Source organism: Choloepus didactylus, chromosome 12 (genome assembly GCF_015220235.1).
Source record: "Choloepus didactylus isolate mChoDid1 chromosome 12, mChoDid1.pri, whole genome shotgun sequence".
NCBI lineage: Eukaryota > Metazoa > Chordata > Mammalia > Pilosa > Megalonychidae > Choloepus > Choloepus didactylus.
Genome location: NC_051318.1, coordinates 22,494,140 through 22,519,067, shown reverse-complemented (window position 1 = coordinate 22,519,067; position 24,928 = coordinate 22,494,140). Strand labels below are relative to the sequence as shown.

At 33.9% G+C, this 24,928-nt stretch overlaps 1 protein-coding gene across 2 annotated transcripts in view; it reads right to left on the bottom strand.

The window, feature by feature from the left end:
• The window catches only part of TUBGCP3 (tubulin gamma complex associated protein 3), a 175,444-nt gene that overhangs the window by 4,782 nt on the left and 145,734 nt on the right, over positions 1-24,928 (bottom strand). For both annotated transcript variants that reach the window (XM_037799980.1, XM_037799981.1), the window contains exons 18-20: positions 18,440-18,528; positions 18,167-18,298; positions 5,791-5,931 (exon numbers count right to left, since the gene is read on the bottom strand). In XM_037799980.1, the coding sequence (XP_037655908.1) occupies positions 5,791-5,931; positions 18,167-18,298; positions 18,440-18,528 (362 nt within the window). The remainder of the gene's footprint in view (positions 1-5,790; positions 5,932-18,166; positions 18,299-18,439; positions 18,529-24,928) is intronic.

Here is a 24,928-nt window from a genome sequence, read left to right as displayed (position 1 = left end):
ATTTGTTAAGGATCCGATTTCTTTTCTGGGGTCAATTTTGGATATTTATAAAAAATCATCCATTACTTCCTTGTATGTAGATTTACTTCCATAGAGCTGCACAAAATAGTATTAAGATAGTTTCTCACTTGTTTTGTGTATTTTTGCTTTCTCCTCCCATTACCCATTAGTTAATAGCTTATTTTATTCCACCATCCAGTCCTCCCCTTATTCCTATATAGAACCAGCTCTTTTGATTTTATTAGCTTTTTTCTCTTTTCTAATTCATTAATTTTTGCCTTTGATTTCTACTTTTGATAGTAATTTGTAAATTTATTTAATTGTAACAGAGAATGTTTCTATCCTATATCTAAATTTTGTAATTTACTGAAATTTTCTTTAAGGCCTAATATATGATCAGTTATTTTAAACGATCCATAAGTACCTGAAAAGGTGCATTTCCTACTTTTAAGGTAGAAAGTTTGACATAACTTATTATGTCCTACTTATGTGCAGTTATCTTTCACAGACTGAGAGAAAATGAATTATACTTCAAAGAATTTATGTGCTTCAATCCCTATTCCCATGGCTTTTTTCTTTTTTTAATGAATATTCATAACATATAATTTGGTACTTAAACAGAGCCGTAATTGTTTTCTTATCTTCATCGTGGCTTGCACCTTTTATCATTACAAGGCATCCTTCCTTCTTATCTAATTTACTGTTCTTTGCTCTGAATCTCAACCTCTTTCTTTTGAACTGTATTTCCTTAATATGCCTTGTCCATTCTTTTCTTTTCCAACTTTCTGTCACTCTATTTTCAATGTATCTCTTCTATTAACAGAACCTACCAAGCAGCAGATATGCCTAGATAATGATCCCTTCAGCCCTCTAACAAGTCACTGTTAGCTACAAGCAATCTAGTCCATTTACCCAAGGGTACCAAATAAGCATTACCTTTTATTGAGTCTTTCTCTTTTATTAGGTGGGATTAACATATGATAGGTATGTTGGTAAAACTATTTGACATGTTACTTTTTAGGTGGCAGAGCTCTTTAGGGACGTGTATCTAGGAGTTGCTTTCTCTTCTGGGATCAATTTTGAAAATCTACAATAAATTATCCACTTCCTATAGGTATGCAGATCTATTTCCATCATATTTAAGTTATGCTTTTTAGTTTACTTGAATAATCTTTTACTAAAAGGATAGGTTTCTTCTGATAATGTGAAATATTCGCATTTTTGACCCAGTAGTTATCTTTATAATTATACCTTAGTAAAACATACCACTTTAATAATCTATTGTTTTGATTGTAAGAACACCCTAACTTGAGCAATAATGATTAGTGTCCTCCTTCCTTTTGCTATACAATTTTAGAAAACATTATTTTCATGTTTATGACTTTTAATATATTTATACCTGCATTATTTGATTTATTAGTTTTCAAGAATAACTTCGGATGCCTGGCTATGAAAGATGAAGACATCACAATATTTACACTACCTTTCATCTTTTTCCCCTACCAAATTTTGTCTTTGATATTTTTAATGAATTTTTCATATATACTATTTTATTACAGTATAATACATATAAAAAGTACACAAATCATAGGTGAACAGCATGATAAATCATCCCAAAATGAATATACACAGGTAACCACCATCCAGACCAAGAAATAGATTATTAGCATCCTAGAAGACACTCTCACAACCTCTTCCAATTACTATCCTCTTCATTTCCCAGAGGTATTTTAACTATGAATAATGCTGCTATGAATATTCCTGTGTACCTAAGAATGCATTTCTGTTTGTTACATACCTAGGATGGAATGTTGGGTCAGAATAATCCTTAATTCAGTTTCAGGTGATTGCCAAACAGTATTCCAACATGTTTGTACCAATTCGTCCTTCTTCTGTCAATGTATGACAATTCTCATTTTTTTCATATCCTCAACAACGTTTGGTATTGTCTATCTTTAAAATGTTAGCCATTCTTTTGGTGATGTAATGTTATTACCACTCGGGTTTTTAATCTTTGTGACTAACGAGGGTGAGCATCTTTACACAAATTTCATAAATTTAATAATTTTCATAAATTTTACAAATTTAAACCCTTCTAGATATCTCCTTTTGTGAAGTGTCTTTTGCCCACATTTTTAATAGGGCTATCTTGTTGATTTGTGGACATTCTTTATATATTATAGATGAGTTATCTGTTACGTACATTTATACAAATACCTTCTCCCATGTTGTAGCTTGCTTTTTCACATTCTTAAGGGTGTCTCTGATAAACAGGCATTACTAATTTTAGCATAATGATTACCCAATCTTTAATTTCTTTTATAGTTAATGCTTTCTATGTTCAATTTAAGAAGCATCTCCTTACCTCAAGGTTGTGAAGATACTCCTTAGGTTACCTTGTAAAAGCTTTACTAGTTTACTTTTCATGTTTAGACCTACATTCTACCTCATACTGTGTTTTGTGTGCATGTGTGTGGTAGGGTCAAGATACAGTAGATCTAACACTATATATTGAAAATATCTATTCTCCAATGTTCTCAATGCCACCATTTTCATAAATTATCTCTAAATGTGTGTATTTGTTTCTGAACAATATTCTGTTCTATTAATTTTTCTTTCCTTGAGCTAATACTATACTCTTTTAATTATATAATTATTGATATGTGGCGGTAAAAATGTAAATCCTGCAATTTTGTTCCTGTTCAATATTCTCTTGGCTATTATAGTGGCCCTATTATTTCCACATAAATTATAGAATTGAGTTTACCAATTTCTATCAAAACACAAAAACAAAAAACTGTTGGTATTAGAACTGGGATTGCATTCAATCTCTAGGCCAGTTTTCCTACCCATAAACATGACATATTCCTCTATTTATTTTTTGGTTCCCTTTAATATTTTTCAGTGATGCTTTAGGGCAGGAGTCAGCAAACTTTTTCTGTAAAGGGCCAGATAATGATTGTTTTAGTGTGTGCAGGCAATTTGGGCTCTGTTGCAGCTACTTAACTCTGCCTCTAAAGCTCAAAAGCAACCAAACACAATATGTAACAAATGGGTGTAGCTGTGTTCCAATAAAACTTTATTTATAAAAACAGGCAGCTGAATTTAGCTTGTGAGCATTTGGTTCCCAAGCCCTATTTTATTGTTTTCTATATAGAGGACTTGTGCATAATTTGTTACATTTTAATGGTATTTCTTTTAAAATTTCATTTTGGTTGGTGTTGATTTAAATAACACAATTGATTTTTGTATATTGACCTTATTTCCAGCTACTTTGATAAATTCATTTATCAATTCTAATAATTTACCTGAAGATTATTTTGGATTTTGTCTCATCTCCATCGCTTTTGCAAAAAGTAACAGTTATATTTCTTTCTTTCTAATGCTTTCACTTTGTATTTCTTTTTCTTGTTTTATAGCATTACCTGGGAGCACAAGTACAATACTGAATAAATAAGTGGTGATAGTATATAGCCTCGTGCCTCTTTCCTAATCTCAGGGGAGACGTTTTCAAAAATTCTTTAACATTCAGTATGCTGTGTGTTACTGAAGATTTTGGGGGCAAATCTTTTATTAGGTTAAGGGAGTTTCCTTCTATTTCTAGTTTGCCTTGTATTAAATGTGTTTCTCTATCTTGATACTATCATTTTCTCCCTAGTTTGTAAATATGGGGAATTATTATATTTTTTTATTAGAATGGTAAAATAGCCTTGCACTCTATTTAGAATAAGCAAACTACTTGCAATGTACTATTCTTTTGATACACCACAGTTTGCTAATATTTTGCTTGGGATTTTTATATCCATGTTTATGAGAGAAACTAATAAAGAGTAACAAAAACCTAGAGTTATCTAAATGCCCTGCTTTGTAAATATGACTTTGGAACCTTGTAAATATTTTACATAATTAAATTCAATTTTGCTTTATAAATAAAAGCAATCCCTAAAAACTGAAAGCAAAAATGAAACCAATTAATAGAACTGTGTGTTGAGTTGGTAGCATAGCCAAAAGGGAGTAATTATTTCAAGGGACCTAACCAAATGGAATTTAACTGCACATAGCTGGGAGATAAACTTCATGGAAAAAAAAAAAAAAAAAAAGAATTGAAAAATGTATATAACTATTTTTCAATAACTGTAATGGTGGTGGTAACATCAGGATTCTTATTCTGAGGCAGTGTATGTGTTTCATAGGGTACCAAATAAGTTTGTTAGTATTATAAACCAAGATTTACAATGTAAAATATGTACAAAAATCAAAGAAGCTAAAGCCCTTTAATCTTAAATTTGAATTGAAAACATTATAAATATAGGGTTTTTGAGAAGAAAAGCGGAAAGAGGCAGAGAACTAGAGACATTGATCAAAAAGAGGAAGCAGATACTTTGAGAATTTTCAAATAGCAGCTTGAGAAGAAAAATAAAAGATAAGATGTTCAAAGTGAAGCAAGCAGAAGCCAACTTCCATTATAACATACTCTCAGAAGAATTTCAAAATCTTTTTATGAATCTTCTTGCATAATCTCTTCAAAACTTTAGTGTACCTTAGGTCTAAACGATTGCTTCAAAAATTATGTTGCCTTTTCAAGTTAAATAATTTCTCAGATATAGTTTCAGCTTTAGATCTCTTTCTATATCCCTAAGGTGTCTGAATAAAACATACTGAAAAAACCTGAACTTATTACGTAAATCTTTTTCACTCCATTGCTGATGGTTAATAGTTTGGAGAGAGAACAATCAACGCTCATGCAATTGGCTGCCATGCTATCTATTATTATAGTGTTATGATCCTAAGGATTGATTTTTGTAGTTTTTATGTAGTTTAGTAATTCTCCAGAAGGACAGATTACCAGGGGCCTATGGACAGCTTTCAAAATAACAGCAGTGAACAGCATTTACTGAATACTTACTAAATGACAAGCAACTGACACACACATCAGCAGATGTAAACGAATAACTAAGAGGTGTTATTTATGATCCCATCCATTTTACAAATAAGGAAACTATGTCTTGTAGAAGTTGAGTCATCCAACAGCATAAATATCATAAATTACAGAGCTAGTGCTAAATCTTAAATCTGTCTGACTCCAGCAGTTATCCCTAGGATTGCTCAGGAAAGGTCCAGGTGCTTCTATACATTCAAACTCCCTGACAATTCAGAATTAAAAAACAAACACAAAAACCACTTTGAATAAAAAAACACCTTAGCGATACAATGGAGCAAGCACTACCCGTTTCTAAAATATACTGAAGAAACAACTTGTGCCCTAAGTGACTATGTATACTCCAAGCTAAATACCATCCTCTAACTCAAGTTTTAAGGGAACACACGTATTCAAAAATGAAACTATGACCACCCAAAGGATATACATATCATAGCAAAGTGGAAAGAGGACAGAGAACTAAAGAACTAGAAATTCTCTAAACAGCCAAACTTGCTTAATTATCTTTGTAATTCAAGGATAAGAGTAGGAGTTAACACTCTATGCCAATTGAGAAGGATGTCAGCATCCTGAAATTAATGAAAACACTAAGATGCTTATTAATGAAAACTGATAACATGCTTATGGATTATCATAAATTTCACTGCCTTTATTTATTATTTAAAATGATGATGATGATGACCTTTCCATCCTTAAAATACTTCCCCAGGAATCCAAATGCAGACATAAGCACAGTCTCAATTTCTTCAAAATTTTTAGCCAGAAAACTAACTTATTTGTTCATATTTGTGACTACTGTGGCAAGAAGTTAATTATTAAAATTTAAAAATCCAGTATTATAAAAACCATACCTCAATTTCATGCTGTTTCTTTTTCTCCTCAAACTGTAATCGTCTCTGTAATTCTTCCAATGCAGCTCTGTATATTGCATCTTGAACATTCTGAAGTTCAATAATTTGATCAAACACAGCTCTGAGTTGATTTAAAAGCGCCTAAAGAGAGAAGACATTTTTTTTTCTTTTTATAAACAGAACCATAACATGCTAAGTTTTTAAAATAAAATATTGATAATTAGTAAAAAGACACTAAACAAGGTATCAACTCAAATTCTCAGTGTTCAATAGTTTTCATTCATTCACTGATTTACCAAAAATTTATTGAACACCTACTATGGGACAGCATTAAACAAGGTACTAGGGAAACACTGCAATTTTGTACTTACCATAACAAAAGCAACTACTATTTATCATGACGATATGCCAAGCTTTATGCAAATTACTATAATTCTCACAACCACCTTACAAAAATGAAATATTGCCCCAAATTTCAAAGCTAGGTAACTTGAGAGTCAGAAATGAAACTATTCCTAATGCTCACAGATTGGAAGACTTAATATCATTAAGATGTCAATATTACCAGAAGTAATTTACAGGTTTAATACAACTAAATCAAAATTGCAACAGCCTTCTTTGCAGAAATGGAAAAGCCAGTCATCAAATTCATATGGAAGTGTAGGGGGCCCCAAATAGCCAAAACCATCTTGAAAAAGAAAAATAAAGTTTGATGACCTGTAATTCACAATTTCAAAACTTATTACAAAGCTACAGTAATCAAACCAGCATGGTACTGGCACAAGTACTTACATACAGACCAATGAAAAAGAACTGAGAGCTCAGAAATAAAGCTTCATATATAAAGGCAACTGACTTTTGACAAGGGTGCCAAGTCTACACAGTGGGGGAAGAATAGTCTCTTCAGCAAATGGTGCTGAAAAACTGGATATCTACATGCAAAAGAATGAAAATAGACCCCTATCTCACACCATATACAAAAATTAACTCAAAATGATCAAAGAGCTAAATATAAGAACTAAAACCACAAAACTCCTAGAAGAAAACACAGGGAAACATCTTCAGGACCTTGTATTAGGCAGTGATTTCTTAGATTTTATACCAAAGCACGAGCAACAAAAGAAAAAATAAATAAGTGGGACTTCTACAAAATTTAAAACTTTTATACATCAAAGGACATTATCAAGAAAGTGAAAAGACAACCTATAGAATGGGAGAAAATATCCGGAAACAATATATCCCATAAGAGTTTAATCAAGAACTGCTACAACTCAACAACAAAACAATACACAACCCAATTAAAATATGGGCAAAGGACTCAGACATTTCTCCAAAGAAGATATACAAATGGTCAATAAACACATGAAAAATGTTCAACAAAATTAGCTATCAGGGAAATGCAAATCAATACCACAATGAGATACCATTTCACACTCACAATGATTACTATTTAAAAAACAGAAAATAATAAGTGCTGGTGAAGATGTGAGGAAATAAGAACCCTAGTACATTGTTGGTGGGAATGTGAAATAAGCAGTCACTGTGGAAGATGGTACAGTGCTTCCTCAGAAAGTTAAGTACAGAACTACCATATGATCCAGAAATCCCACTTCTAGGTATTTACCCTAAAGAATTCAAAGACAGACTTGAACAGATATCTGCACACCAATGTTCATAGTGACATTATTCACTATGCCAAAGATGAAAGCAATCCAAATGTCCATCAATAGATGAATGGATAAGCAAAACATGGCATCTATGTACAATCAAATATTATTCATTGGGAATGTAATTAACACTACTGAATTGTATACTTGAAAGTAGTTAAAAGGATTAATTTCAGTTTGTATATATGTTACCAGATTAGAACTGCACAACATAGTGAACCTGAGTGCAAACTATAGTCTGTAGTTAATACTGTAATTACAATATTGTTTCATCAATTGTAACAAAGGCACCAGGCTAATGCAAAATGTTAATAACAGGGAAAAATGTGTATATATGAGAGGGTGGTATACGGGAACTCTGTACCTTCTGTATGTTTTTTCTGCAAACCTACAATTGCTCTAATAATTTTTAAAAAAGAAAAGAAACAGCAGAGACTCCATTTTCTTGGATGGGAGGACTCAATATTATTAATTTGGGGAGAACTGCAATATTTACCTATAAATTCAATTCAACTGCAATCAAAATCCTAACAGATTTTTTGGAACTTGACAAGCTCATCCTAAAATTCATATTATGGAAAAAGGATCAAAAATAACCAAGAATAACTTTTTCTTCTGAAAAAAAGAGAGTAACAAGGAAGGGCTTACCCAACCAGAACAAGAATTATTATAAAGTTAGAATAATTAAACAGGAATAATGGGATACGTATAGATAAACATACCAATGAGAGAAAGGGAGCCCATACCCAAATTTCCTACTACCATCCTTTCAAATTGTTAGCTCAATTTAACTCAGCATTGCCCAAATTGTATCTGTTGAACACCTGCATTCTAGAAGACATTAACAGGTAAAACCCACAAAGAAAAATGCTACAGATATTTTCTCTTTCAAAATATACTCAAATATATTTTTAATAAGAATACTATATTATGATGATGATGATGTAATAATCTGAAACTTTAAAAAGTGGCATAAGAGATCAACTGATGCATGAACACATGAAATTCAATCTAAATCATAGGCAGCACCTGCCAACTATTTTCATGTTGATGTCATCTATTCAAGGAGCACTGGACTATACAAAATACCTTGTTCATAAAATCAATATACAGTAGTTTCCTGTATATTAAATATTCATACAGCAGAAATTTATTCCCTTGTCTAAAAGAAGGAAATTATAAATGAAAAGTGGAGTTCTGTGGTTCTCAAAACATAACTGACTCAAGGAAGCAGAAAAGTTGAAGGAAATATAATTTCAACCTTCTGTTTTCAAAAATTAAGTGATGACATCATTTATATCCAAACCATAAAATTAATATCTGAAGGTAAATAAAAAGTATGATGGCAATCATTTCTCATTTAAATTATAAAATTAGAAACAAAATACTCCTGATGCTCAATGCAAATTATCTTATAAAGCATTAAAAAACCACACTATATTCCTTAAACTTCAAAGGCTTATGGAAACAAATCATGCTGAATATAAAGAACTACAGTAGATTCTCATTATTCACAGCAGTTGTGTTCTATAAAGTCACCGCAAACACTGAATATGAACCACTGCTCCTAGGAGAAATAACGGGTTAGTAAGCCTCTGGTCATATTTTCATCAGCTGATCAATACATGACCTTGTTTTATGTGTGTTTCTGTTTAAAGACATCTTATTGAGTATATGCCATTGATTCATTAACACTGAACTCACTGCCAACAGCACTATAATTTATGCCTGAATGAAGCTTATCTACACATATTTTCTCCATAAAGCACATCAGTCTTCTTGTGCTTAGGAACACTAAACAGCACTTCAGCACTATGCTTGTGACCCATTGTAAACAGTGAAAACACTTCCAAGAAAAAGCAAAAAAATGTAAAAAACGTGGCACTAAGAAGAGACGTTTATAGCATAAGAGCTGAAACAAAAAGGCAGAGCATCACCTTGTTCAAACTCAGCGGGGACACACAGGTGACTCAAATTTTTCGCCACTCTGCATATGTCAGCAAATGATCACAAAAGACCACAAAAGTGCCACAAGTATTGATTTTGGGGTTACAAATAAATTTATCAAGTAAGCATATTTGCAAATCCAGAATCTGCAAATAATGAGGATCAACTGTATTTTTCATGTGTCATAAGGGTAAAAAATATGTTGATATATGTAGTGTCAGCTACATATGGACTAGCTTCCCATTAAAATTTGTGTTCCTCTTCCATAGTACAAAGTTGAGGAATGCAGCTGCCCAGCCAGAGACATTTCCCAGTATTCCCAGCATCATCAAAGTAATGTGAGCTAAAATAATGCAGACCACTTCCTTTTGCCTAAGGAATCCTAGGAAATGGTAGTCACCAGATAGGATCATGAACATCTAAATCAGTGAACAAAGAAGAACGGTCTGTCAACTAGGAACTTAGACATCAAGTTATTAAGTGGGTAAGAAACTGCTTTTTATTATGTTACACTACCAAAATTTTGGCCTTTAATTGTTACAGCAACTAATGCTGACATACTAACTAATATAGTAGAAGGGAAAGGTTAGAAAGATCACAGGGATCAAAGTCTGAATCCAAATTGTGGCAGAAAGCAGTAAGAATACCTGTGTCTATCACCAGGAAATACACTAAAATAATGCTTAAACTGCTGAAAAACTATCTAAGTCAGATACGTTTAAAATTCTGTAAAAGAAATACATGGTTAACCAACAGTGTTGCTTCCACTTACTTATAAAGGTGGTATCTTATTGATGAGATAAAGTTATTCTAAGAGTTTTTGTGCTATAAATCATTAGCGTTCAGGGCTTCCATGCTTCTGTGTGACAAAATTCTTGCCTAAACAGACTCACATACCTAGATACATTTTAGGCCAATCAGCTGATACAATAAAATGTGACCATTTTTACAGCACCTACTACATTTTCATTATAATTATGAAAACTGAGATTGTGGCCTAACTGTATTATTGGAAATAATTTTCTAGTTACTGAAGATAACTGCAATGCCACTTCATTACCCATCCTTCTGGTTGACTTGCACTCTACTGTATTAAAATATTTCCCTTTACGGAGGGGTAATCATACTCAAGTTCAGAAACCATTGACTTAGTCATAGCACTACCATTAAAAGTTGAGCTCAGAGAACCTCAGATGGTGGCTAGGTGAGACAGGGCAAAAAAACACCTCCATGAAAAATACTAGATAAAAACCAGAAGGTGACCCAGAATACAGGTTTCAGCAATGCACCTGCTGGACAAGGTCTTCTAGAACCACAGGGGCTGTACACTTGGTGAAACCGGGAGTCTGCATTCTGAAATGAGCAAGTAAGCCGGATGAAAGACCCAAGACCTGCGGCCGCACTGTGGTGTGGGGAAGCCAGGGGTTGGCGTTTGGAGACAGACTGGTTCTTTTTAAAAAAAAAAAAAAGGGAAAAACCCAGGAGCGGCTGCAGTTGCGACGGTGGGAACATGGCAGGAGCGGCCTGAGCCAACCTCTCTGTGTGTGGCGTGGAGGATAGCCTGCGGCAGATTCCCTCAGGGCCAGGGGAGTGGAGAGGAGAGCCTGGCGGAGAAAGAAACACCGCTGCTTGTAGCTGGCTCCCAGGAGGGCTGGAGACATTCCTGCCCGGGGCCATGCCCACAGCCCAGAGTGACGCCAGTTGTCCGAGAGCTGGGAAGGAGGAACTGTGCGAGGAGGGGGGAGGGGTTGAGATGCCCCATTCAGCCATCTTTGCATCAGGCTGGGAGCGCCCCTGCACGGCCCGGCGGCCCGGGGCTTCCCTTGAGGGATGGCGCACACTTGTGACGTAGCACAGCATTCCTCTGATAGAGGTCCTGGAAGATCACAGCTGAGAAGGGGGGCCCACTTGGAAAATCCAGGGACGCTACGTCAATACCGGTGGTTTGTGGGTCAGCGACAGAGAGAGTCTGGGGCAGAACTGAAATGAAGGCTTAGACTCTTGCAGCGGCCTTAAATCTCCGGGAACACCTGGGGGGTTTGAATATTAAAGCTGCCCTGCCTCCCTAGCCACCTGGACACACACCCCACATTCAGGGCGGACGGCTCCAGCAACACACCCAAACTGAGTTCACCAACTGACCCCCACAAGAATCATTTCCCCACACACCACAAGGAGGAAGTTGAGAACTGACTTGTGAGGTATAGGTGACTCGCAGACACCATCTGCTGGTTAGTTAGAGAAAGTGTACGCCACCAACTTGTATTTCTGAAAAATTAGATTGGTATTTTTTTTTTTACAACTTGAAAGAACCCTATCAAGCATAGCAAATGCCAAGAGGCCAAAAACAACAGAAAATCTTAATGCATATGATAAAACCAGACGATATGGAGAACCCAATTCCAAACACCCAAATCAAAATATCAGAAGAGACATAGTACTTGGCACAATTAATCAAAGAACTACAATCGAGGAACGAAGACATGGGAAAGGATATAAAGGACATGAAGAAGACCATAGCACAGGTTATAAGCGACATAAAGAAGACCCTAGAAGAGCATAAAGAAGACATTGCAAGAGTAAATAAAAAAATAGAAGATCTTATGGAAATAAAAGAAACTGTTGGCCAAATTAAAAAGACTCTGGATACTCATAATACAAGATTAGAGGAAGCTGAACAACGACTCAGTGTCCTAGAAGTCCACAGAACAGAAAATGAAAGAACAAAAGAAGGAATGGAGAAAAAATTTGAAAAAATCAAAATGGATCTCAGGGATACGATAGATAAAATAAAACGTCCAAACTTAAGACTCATTAGTGTCCCAGAAGGGAAAGAGAAGGGTAAAAGTCTAGAAAGAGTATTCAAAGAAATTGTTGGGGAAAACTTCCCAAACCTTCTACACAATATAAATACACAAAGCATAAATGCCCAGTGAACTCCAAATAGAATAAATCCAAATAAACCTACTCCGAGACATATTCTGATCACACTGTCAAATACTGAAGAGAAGAAGCAAGTTCTGAAAGCAGCAAGAGAAAAGCAATTCACCACATACAAAGGAAACAACATAAGACTAAGTTGTGACTACTCAGCGGCCACCATGGAGGTGAGAAGGCAGTGGCATGACACATTTAAAATTCTGAGAGAGAAAAATTTCCAACCAAGAATACTTTATCCAGCAAAACTCTCCTTCAAATTTGAGGGAGAGCTTAAATTTTTCACAGACAAACAAATGCTGAGAGACTTTGCCAATACAAGACCTACCCTACTTCAGATACTAAAGGGAGCCCTACAGACAAAGAAAGGAGAAAGAGATATAGAGAATTTTAACAGACATATATAGAACCTTACATCCCAAATCACCAGGACACTCATCTTTCTCTAGTGATCATGGATCTTTCCCCAGAATGGACCATATGCTGGGACATAAAACAAGCCTCATTAAAAAAAAAAAAAAAAAAAAAAAAGAAGAAGAATATATTCAAAGCACATTCTCCAACCACAATGGAATACAAATAGAAGTCAATCATTTTTCAACTGTAACTCCACTATTTACTTCCTACATGACATAAAATACACAAACTCTAATGACAAATCAGTGGTTTTGAACTCAATGTAAAATATATAATTTTTGACAAGAACTATATAAAGGTGGGGGAATGGAGGAGTATAGGAACATAGTTTATGTGTCCTATTGAAGTTAAGTTGGTATCAAAGAAAAACAAGAATGTTATGGATTTAAGAGGTTAATTGTAAGCCCCACAGTAAACACAAAGAAATTATCAGAGAATATGACCATAGAGATGAAAAGCAGAGTATTGGTTAAGAGAAATGCGGGAAGGGGCAATGGGGAGTTAAGAAATGAGTGTAGGGTTGCTGTTTGAGGTGAAGGGAAATTTCTAGTAATGGAGGGTGGGAAGGTCATCACATTACAACATTCTAAATGTGATTAATCCCACTAAAGGAATGTTAGGGAGGGGGTGGAATGGGAAGATTTAGGCTGTATATATGTTTCCACAATTGGGGAAAAAAAAAAAAAGACAGTCTAAATAGATGACAATTGAATGCCAAGGATGATCCTGGATGGGATCTGAGGATGGAGGAGAGGAGGCTCAAAGGGACACAGTTGAGACATAAGAAAAACAAAAGGAAATATAGAATGTAAGCTTTGTATCAACGTTGAATCTCTTGTACTTCTTAGCTGCGTTTAATGGGATTGCATATAAGAATGTTCTTGTTCATGGGAATTGCATGTGTGAATTATAGTGTTTGTTCAAGGATGTGTGCAGCTAGCTCTCATATGTTCAGAAGACAGAGCAATAGATGATGGATGATAGATAGGGAGGGAGGGAGGGAGGGAAAGAAATAGCGGTGTGACAGTTAAAGTTGGTGGAGTGGGGTATCAGGGGAGGGGGGGTCAGGGTATGCTGGAGTTCTGTGTACGGGGTTTGTACTGTATTTGCAACTGTTCCTATAACTTTGAATTTATTTCAAAATAAAATTAAAAAAAAAAAAAAAGTTGAGCTAATGTCTGACTCTCAAATGAAACAAAACCAAAATCAGAACTTGCTAAATAACTTTTAGAGCAAGCTATTTCAAGAGAATTCAATATTGCAAAATGAACAATTCATGATCTTCTTTCATTTACTACAAAGTATTTGTGCAAAACAGTATCTTCTAATTGCACTGCAATGAAAACAATGTAGACTTGATTTGGCAAACAATATAAGGATCTGATTAATTAATGCTGTTTCTAATATTAGACAACCATGATATTAATAAACAACAGTTTCATATTAAAAGTTTTTATGTTCTTTTGGAAGGGGTCTTATTTTATAGCAAGAAAGCAAAATAAAAGATGCTTTAATTTTTTGTTTTTAATAAAGATTTGTTTCCTCTAACTCATTATTTCTTTATTATAGTTAAATAAAAAACATGTTAAGATTATTTATGGAACAATTAATCTAGGAGGTGATTTATTGATGTTTTCTTTAAGCTAAGGGGCAATATGGGCTCCTATCAGTAATCAGATAATTAAGAGAACTGCAAAAGTATGTTCTGTGGTAGTATCGGCTCACAACAATTTAGTGTGTGATTCAGGATTTTTCTCAATAATGCACAAACAAAAAAATATAAAAAGAATTAAACACCAAAAATATACCTGCCAACACCCAGGCCATGAACCTCCAACTTCAAAATTATGTGCATCAAAATAGCCTTGTTTTTCTTATGAGATACATAAAAAAAAAAATTACACTTAAGAAAGTAATTATGTCAGTAACAGATTCTTTTTATCAGTTTTATATATTGAGTTCTTTAAAAAACCCTTCCTGATTATTTCAAACAAATCATCAAATTAAAAGAGTAAAATCATCAGCAAAGGCACAATTTAAGAAATAATTATTAAGCCTTTAGCATAATTACTCTCTCACTGAAGTTAGTTAGAACCAACTCACATATAAACATACAATTATCATAAGAAAATTATGTTACAGGCAAAAATATTTTCTCCCTTGGATTCTGTTCATATCAATGGAGATCTAGGTAACAGGCAAGAATTATATCTAACTCACTTTATACAAAATTTTCATATCATAAGAGGGCCTATCTTATCAGTTGCAGGGAATGCTACTTAGCACAATTAAGTTTTAGTATGAATATAATCCTCAGTAGCTCAAAAGTTTTCTGACTCATCTCTTTACACTGATGGTAACTGAAATGTAGCTAGCAATGCCTAATTGCAACTTCATGTTATTCTTTGAATGTGTGGTAAAAAGAGGGTTAGACAGAATAAGTTCTAGGAATTTTGCTTTGGGATGAACTGAAATTCTCTCAGATAAAGCTAGAAGAATTTCTCAGCTTTCAGCATATCAAAGGATTTTCAACATTATATTCATGAATGTTTAGATTCCTAGCAGTGTATAGACATGTTTCAGAAGGGCCACTAACCTCCTAAAATTGTATGCACAATATGCATAGATACAATATTCTGGACCCAAAGTTCATAGCTTTCATCAGACTTTCAGAGATCCCCAATACAAGAAAAATTGTAAAGAAGCAATGCTTAAAACATCTCTCTCAAATATAAGTTGTCTCAGTTTGACTTCTGATAAAATCTATTAGCAGAAAAGTCTACATACATCAAGGGCATGAGTAAAAACCTGAGGAGCAGTCATTCTATTTCATCTGTTGAGAGAAGATTCACATCTTTATGACAGATCACTGTAAAAACTGTAAGACTGACTTGTATTCCTATGTTAACTGAAGAATGTATGCCTTTCAGAATGATGTGAAATAAAGTTTACCACAGAGCCTATGAGAAATTTCTCAAAAAGTAATTATTTTAAAAGTTTCAATAAAATCTACTTTCCAAAGTTTTATACCATAAGACATAAAAGATAGCCATGAAAAATGGGTTGTTCTACTTTTTTTATTAAATGAGAAGAGTTTTATAGACACACAAATCTGCTCTCTCCCCTACTTTCCAGCCCAAAGTGTACTCAATACAGTTACTATAACATGCTTAAATTTTAAGGAGAAATGTATTATGGTGCTCCAACAAGGGTGAGGCAAGACAAAGCCCAAGGAAACTGAATGAGGTAACCAGCTGAACATTATTAGTTTTATGCAATTATATGTCACTATGCAATCTGCCCTATATAATCCCAAACCAGAATCTGGGTTTTGGAATAATTAATATTTAGCTGCTTTTTAGAATAATAACCAATTAACAGGTTGAGCCACTGCTTGAGGCCATTTACAAAACGTGAAATGAAAACCATGTTATCACTTTATTTAAAACACAAACTTGTTTTTTCCTATGACAGAAATGTGGATCTAAATTATCAAAAGGTTTTGCCATAATGATCAAAAGTCAGAATAGGATTGGAGTACAGTCATTTCTTACTGCTTGTTAAGAAAGCTGTAAGACCTACTATAATATTAGTACTACTATACTTTTAATAACTATTGAAAACTCCATGCTAAATACATTGTTTTCTAAGAAACTGATAGGCTTTGCAGAATTAATCCAGCTATAACTATAACTTAGTTTTCAAAAACAAAAGCATTTACTGGAACACTCCAGTTAATTAGAACTGCAAAGGTAAAGATTTGTGAGAAACTGAAAAGACATTAAATGTAAAGATTCTGAGTACCTCTGTAAAACACACACACACACAATGGCTTTTAATTATTTAATAACAGTAGCAACTAACAAATATATGCCAGCCACTATGATAAATATTTTAAGGTTAAGTTACATAATTGATTTCTCACAAATCTATTAAAGAGTGCTAGTATCATGCCCTTTTAAAACATAAGGATAATGGGGTAAAAAAGCTAGGTCTATCTGATTTCAGAAACCATGTTTTAAGCTTAACCATGATTATTATGACTACTTTACTATTTATGCAGTTAAACCTAACAAGCTGATACTCATGATGGTGAATTCCTCAAGTCTAGGAACAATGTCCTATTTAAACTTTATCAACATATCTAAGAGTGCACTGAGGATGCTCATTTGCATCTACTGAATAAATATAAATGCATAAACTGACAATACACAGAAATTCTGAAATTTTCTGAGTTTAGCTTGATAAAGTTTAAGCTTAGTAGTCATAACAAAAAGCTAAAAGGTCTCAAATGTCCTGAGATTTATATTTCTGAAATTATAATTACATTTGAAGTACCTTAAGTTATCTTTGTGTCATCATTATTTCAATGTATTTATAAAAACACATATAAACATTCTATAGAAAACCATCCTTGATCTGAGCAATTTTATTATGCATATGATTGATAATTCTTAATTAATAAAACTCAGCATACCAAAATACCTAATTACCTATTTTCTTAGCAAGATTGACCAGTTTTGATAAACTGACATTTAGAAAAAAATAAAAGCTTTTCCCATACAAGTACCATTGAAGAGATGGGAACTTTAGTCTTAAGCCGCCCTGTGCAAGCCTGAAATTTCCTTGAAGTTTCATGTTTAATTTCAAAAATGCACTTGAATGTTTGCTTCAAGTGAAAGCAATGTGTTCTCTTTATCTCAGATCTTTGAATAAAATCAAAACTCCAGGAAGATTTGCCACATTTAACTTGCAACTCTGAGAACGGGGCCCTAAAGGAAAAGAATGCTGGCAAAAAGTTTGGGGTCATGGAAATGTTTAGGATTTATCTAGCTAAATGTTCTGTTTTCTAACTCATGTAGTCAGATACTGACTTAATGAAGGTAAAAAATAGAAAAGACCATTATCCCTAGCTTAAAAAAATAAAAAGATAGCCTGGAGGGTTCTACATCTCTCCAAACCATTCTACTGAATTTTCATACGTGTTACAATTTGTTCCATCTTACACTGGGCCTTGCTTAGTTTATTTTATTCAGATATTACCTTTCCCTAACTCAAAACTATCATTGATGATTAACTGGTCCATCAAAGAAGATAGATTTAAAACATCCTTTTCCTATTTGAACAATACAATAGGATAATATTACACCTAGGCAATGAATAGGTGTTATTATTCATTACCATTTATATATCTATTTTAGACATTTTACAGCACATTCTTCTTGTTTCAGCTCTATTATTCCAATTCTGATCAAAAACAGTGTATCTTGAATATCAAACTCTTAATAAAATTGTTTTAATTATTACTATTAAGCCTGCATCAAGTGATTTCTAGATTCTCCATTTGCCAGAACCCAAGAAAAAGAGTATTATCTCTTTCAGGGCAGTAAAACAATTAAGATTCTTACTCTGGAATCACTGTCCAGTAGACATCGAGAAATGATGGTATCTAAGAAAACCTCATGTGCTGCAATAATGTGATCCAAATCTTGAGCCTGCTGTACTTTGTTCCAAAGTTCATCCCAAGAACATTCAAGCACCTAGGAAAAATTCAGAACTTTTAGATAAGGTTATATTCTTCCTAATATAAAATAATATCATGGAAAAATTAGAAAATATACCACATAAAAGTATAAACTTGACTTATTTAAACTAAAATAAAGAGGATGCTTAAAATATACCTCAAATGTAATGTAATACTGCATTTGGTGAATGAAATGGACCATTTCAGATGCCAGAATGTGACACTGATGCAGCACCCCAGAGAACTCTATAAGAGAAGCAAAGAATTCATGTTAAGCACAAAATGTAAATATTTAAAACCAACACAATGCTATATCACTCTTATATCTGCAATCTATCTTTAAAAATATCACTAGCTTCAATTCTTGACCCCTTAAAACAGGAAACGACTTCTCCATATTCAATTTCTATACCATTTGAGCTAGACAAGGATTTGGCCAGCTGATCAAGCAGTATTATGTTACTTTAAAGAATTGTAAGAACCTAATAAAGAATGGTTGAAATAAAATAAATTGTATTTAAAGGTTAAATACAAACACTTTATTTTAAAATAATGCAGTGTCTTGAATAAATATAATCTCTAGTTTATGGTTTCTTCACAATTAGTCTGCCTAGCAGGCATGAAACATTTACTATTACCTAGCTGTTGGAGACAAAAATGACATTTCTTTAAGGAACTGAAATATGACCTCATCACCTGAGAGAAATATGAACCTCTGAAAGAGGTTAAGGATGAGTTCAGACTCAGCTTTTATTCTTTGTGAGATTGTAAAACCATCAAAAGGTTTGAAGGCCACCATAGAACAGCAGTTCTCTGCTCATACTTTTCATTTTTCATTCAAAGACTATACCAGAATATTGTTACACTAATGTATGAGATGGTTCAAATCAAAGATATGATTCAAATCAAAGAGGAATGATAACAAAAAAATTTTAATATGGGTCAGATTTAACATTTTTACTACCTCTTCAAATGCCCTTAATTTGCTACGGGGTGGGGGGGTGGTATTTGTTGCTGTATGCAGTTAGTCAAGAAATCAGTCTTGCCTCTTCTAAGAGAGTAATAAGCAAGTGAAATATATAAACGGGTATAAAAATAAGAATAACAAGGTATATTATTTGGTCAGTAGAGAAAGAGAGGGAGAAGGGGGGAGAAAAAGGGGGAGAGGAGGGAGATGAGAAGGGGGGAGAGAGAAAGAAAGATATTATTCTGTCTTATAAAAATTTGCATTCTTAAACAACAAACAAAATGTACAAATGGTGAACAAAGGTATATATCATATTAACAATAATAAAATAAATATTCTGATCTTGATTTAATGCAGTCTGAGATGTATGAGATGTATACTTGGAAGATGATAAGGGAAAAAGAATTTGGAAGGAGGACATTAATTGGTTTCCAGATATTTGGGCTTCACAGAGGAGCTGGAATTCTAGAACACAGAAGAAAGGGTTGGGAAAGGGAGGTTATTCCAAGCAAAGAGGCCAAAGAATCTTTAAGTAGACAAAGATTTAAAGGAGTGGTACCAGCACTTTTTTCATAAGAAAAGAAAAGTTATGATTATTTTTATATTCTTCCTTAACAAAACCTAAGTAAAATATGTGTGCACAATAACAGAAGATGTTTAAAAAATGAATTTTAAAAGACCAAAAAAAAGGGCATTTAATTTCAAGGAAGTAGAAGAATTTTTATTTAAAAATGAATGACAGAATCCAATAATACACACATTTCAGGTGGGTGGAATTAAATTTTTAATAAATGGGCAGTAATAACAGTGCCTCTTAGGCAAGAAAACTAACAGGTTGGCAACAGACAGGGAGATAAAGGTAAAAAGCCTAATAAACAATGTGTCTTAAAAAAGGAATTTTATCTGTGTCCAAAAAGCCAAGTTCTAAGCAAGGCATCTAAACCAAAATATGCCTACAGGGTCAATCACATTAGCAGAATAAATCCATTCCAGGGTCTTACAGTGTTTCACTTGCCAAATGCCATTACTTATTTTTTAAGGACCTAGACACAAGTTACTTAAAAAATTCAAGAACTCCATCTGTTCCTTTCAAAATAAAGGATCTTTATTGCTCTCCTATGCCTCTTAAAGACAGTTTAAAATACAGTTAGTTAAATGTTCACAACCAGAAGATGCAATCTTATATAACCATTAAAGAAAAAAAGTAATTCAACTGTCCTTCATATCAATAATACATTTGCCTGTTATTCTGCCTATTATTGATGGCTTCCCTCCTCAAAAGAGGAATATGCTCCAAACACAACTAATTTCTTTTATAGTGTTATGAAACAATAATCCATCACTCTGGTAAACATATATCCTAAAAATAGGTTAAGTTTCACATTTCATTTGTAAGCCTAAAATGAAGAATCTCTTCCCTACCAAAAACTCTCTAAAAGGGGGTGAGATTTCTAGTCTAATCCTCAGTCTTTTTAACTAAACTGTTGCAGGAATATTGTACTTTTCAAATGTAAAATGATAGAATCAAATAGTGTTTTAAATGCTATTTAGCTTTATTTCGGTTTGAGTAAGCTTCTAAAGGGAAATAACTATCATTTATAGCTATACTTTGCTTATTAACCCAGAGTTTGAACGACTGGATGGTATCTCCACCATCCCCCTCCCCCGCCCCCAACAAAGTCCCAGCAACAATGACAATGACAAAAGGGTGGAGATGGAGGACAGGTTGTGTTCACCAATCATTGGTCTATGATGAATATGCTAAAGCCAAGGAGTCTTAGCTGGAGAACTGTCTGTGTATATTTAAAACATTCAACATGTGTGTGAGAATGTACATATATTGGTCCTCAAGATCTTTCTTGGATGTGATTTGGTATGTTTGTGGAGGGAAACAAACTTAAAATAGTTTAGGATCATTTGCGGAAGGTTTGGTTTTTTTATGTTCTTAATTTTATTACAGAATTCTGGTGGACTTTTCTTCAGGAAACAAACTGACCAACATCTTTACAAATCATATATAATGGTTCTCAGATCTCAGTAAATATCTAATGTCTCTGAATCCATCATTCTCTACAGACATAGTAAATATTTTCCTAAAATGCACTCTTTTGTACTTATTAACAGTGAATGCCATCTGCCTATTTTCTAGCCTGCAGGCACATCTATGCGTTTACATTTATCCATCCTGGCATTTTTCTATTAGGAAAAGTTTTAACATTATCGACACAAATGTAGACTTAATCATATATTCTTTCTCATAGATGACATCAAAAATGTTAAGTAAGCTACTCTCAGCACTGAGTAACCTTGCATTTGCATAAAAAAAATTGTTCGTGCCCAGTCTTCATTTTCTAGTTGTAAGTCAATTCTCTATATATAATGGAAGCTCTTCAAATTCCATGAAAATGCAGTTTTTATTGTTCTTTTTGGTCTACATTTCTTGGAGTCTCCTCTAGAATTTTTCTAATGGAGTAACATGGACAAACAACCCAACAGTACTTGGATAAAGTGTGGTTTTTAGTGGCATGTTTTATATATATATATATATATTTGCTAACAGTTTTTTTACATTTTACGTTTGAGCTCATTCATAAATCAGGAATTTCTCTTTCTCTGGCTTGAACAGTTTGTAAGTAGATACATAGTGATTAAATCATTAATTCCAGTTTATAATCTCTGATTTCCGAGTGCATAATTTCTGCACTTCCAATTTATCTAAATGCATGAACGTCCCAAATTTGGAAACGAAATTGCAACTGAATGGCTACTAAGCCACAAGAAAATTCTAAGAAAAAATCACCATGATGTGATGCTGGGTTTCAACCTAAAATTCATGGTATGCAGTCTTAGCTAAATCTTCAGTGCTGCCTAGTAATCCTTTATTTTCTCTCCATTGCTCTAAAACAGCTACTTGCAGCCATCACTATGCACAAATCCCACAACCTTCTCTCATATTGATAAGGTGGCCACTTCCCTTATACTTCATAAAGAAAAGAAGCCATCAGGTGGGAACAACTTCACCTTCTTGCCATCAAACTTATAAAATTACTAGGACATCTTTCTAAGGCTAATTCCCCATGTGCTCTGAATACTAGCTCTTCCTCTTTCACCCCACTTCCATGACTTTTAATCTCTACTTCTTTCTATCAGCACTGAAAATTAGTCTTTAAAAAAATAAACAAGCAAAAAGAGCTCTCCAGCTATTGGCCTCACTTCCTTAACTACCATTCATTTCTCACTAAAAAGGACACAACACTCAATTGCCCTAGCCAAAGTTACCAACAACTGCCATGGTTTTTAAATCCAATACAAACAGTTCCTAGTTTGTGTTGGATTTAATAACAAGAATGGTCTGTGCTGGATTTAATAACAAGAACCAAACCTTATTTGATTCTCGGAAGTGTTTGCCATATTCGATCATTCCCTCTTTGAAACACTCTTTCATCCCTGGCTTCAGAGAAACTCTGTTCTCCCAGTACTCTGCCTGCTTTTCCCGTTGTTTCACCTTTAAGAAGTCCTATTCTACTTCCCTTTGCTACAGTATCTTTTTCTCTTCTCACTCTATTTCTGGGCAAGGTCATTCAATTCCATGGCTTCAAGTATAATCCAATCTAATGGTATCTAAAATCTTTATCTCTAGTCCAGATCTTTCTGGAGCTTTAGATCAATTCTAACCAGATGTCTCACATGAATCCTACAAATACCTCAAATAATATATCTGAAACAGAATTCATTATTTCCCTCAAACCTGCTACTTCTGTAGTGTTCTCTATGGTGGTGAATGACACACTGAGTTCCTCAAATCAGAGACCAAGGTTTCGATCTTGATCCACCTACCTCCTCATGCTTCTACATTCAATCACCAAGTCCTTCTGGTTTTACCTCCCACATCTCTCTCAAAACCATCTACTTCTTTCTAACCCCACTGCTGCTATATCTAAGGAGGGCCAACATCATCTCTCACATGTTACAACTGATCGGTCTACCAATCTCCATTCTCACCATCCCACCCACCCCCATCCCAGATCCATTCTTCTCAATATTGGCAGGAAGGGCTTCCATAAAACACAAATCTAAGCATGTCACTCCTCTGTGTAATATCCTTCAATGGCTTCCCACTGCTATTTAAGTTAAAATTGGCTAACAAAGCCTGCAAGTCTTCAAGATCTGGTCCCCACTAAGTTCTCTAACCTCATCGTTAGTTACACATCCCCCTCACTCCTTTAGAATACACTATGCTTCCTGATAAGACCACTGCCTTACTTCCCACTCCTATACTCTTCACTGACTAACTCATACTCATATTTTAGATGCCAATCTAGACATCATTTCTTATGGGGGAGCTTCTTTAACCTACCCAAATCTGACAGATGCCTCCTTTTAGTCTTCCTATAGTACACCTGGTCATTTCACTAGCAAATAATTTACTATAGTATATTATAATTTATTTTTTAAGTGCCTATCTTGCTCTAATTGGCAATGAGCTTCTTGAAAACAGGGACCTAGCTCATCGTATCCATCACTGGATACCAGCAACAGGCAGGCATAAGGAAGAACCTCTTTATCAACTGTAAGCACAGAGGACAGCATCTTTAATGGCATTCTTCTAAAATAAAGCCAATGAGAGCAAACAGATCTATGACTGCTCCATGAGGACACTGCCTATTAAAAATGAATCTGATAGAATAATCCATATAATAGAAGTCTGAAACTCTGTAACACTAGAGTACTCTTTCTCTTTCCTGTATGTGAAATCAGTCTAACACTATATGACTATATACTGTAACTATACATATTTCTAAACTTCTACAAGGTCTAGTTAAGGCTTTTAATGACTGGCTCACGACTCATTTCACAAGCAGATTTAATTCACCAGGTACAATTCAGTCATTCGATTCTTAAAAAATACTACTTATTCCTGAAACATCGCTTTGATTTCTTTATCCAGAGCCCTAACTATATTTAAAACCTGCTTAGCTATAGAGCTTTTCTTTTTATGTTTGACCCAAAAATAACTATATAAGTATCCCAAAATCAAAGCAACATTTGTACTCAAGTCCAATAAGTACATAAATAAACTATATCTCCTGCTAGATTAACTTGAACAGTAGATAATTTTATATACAAAATTAAGAATGACCATTATTTCCTTTTGCTTATTTAGGATCCGAGTGTTAGATTCATTTGTAATTCTTTACTGCCCTCTAAAGGTTGTTAAAAAAAACGTCAAGATTGATTAAAAAAATTTTTTTCAGGAACAGATGTCATGTTTAAGCCCATTTCCCATCACAATCTAAATGAAGGCTTCAAGTTACAAGTAGGACACAATTTCATTATTGGACAGAATGCTTCTAAAATCAAGCACACAAACTCTGAACAGTTTTGAAAAAATATATATTTATATGGGACAAACAAAACAAAGAAATTCATTCTATATAGCAAATATATCTATCTCCTATTGTCATTCAGGTCACAGATAATTTATATACCAGAATTGATTAAAGAAAAAAAACAAATTTGTATTAATTCTCAAAAAATTAGTTTTAAATGTGGCTTCAGTGCAATTTGAGAAATTCAGGGTATGTAGAAGGGAATCCATCATGTTTTTAAATATTCAAAGAGAAAAATACCCATCCGCTTTTTCTATAAACCTTAACCACATTCCTTGCTTTTGTTTAA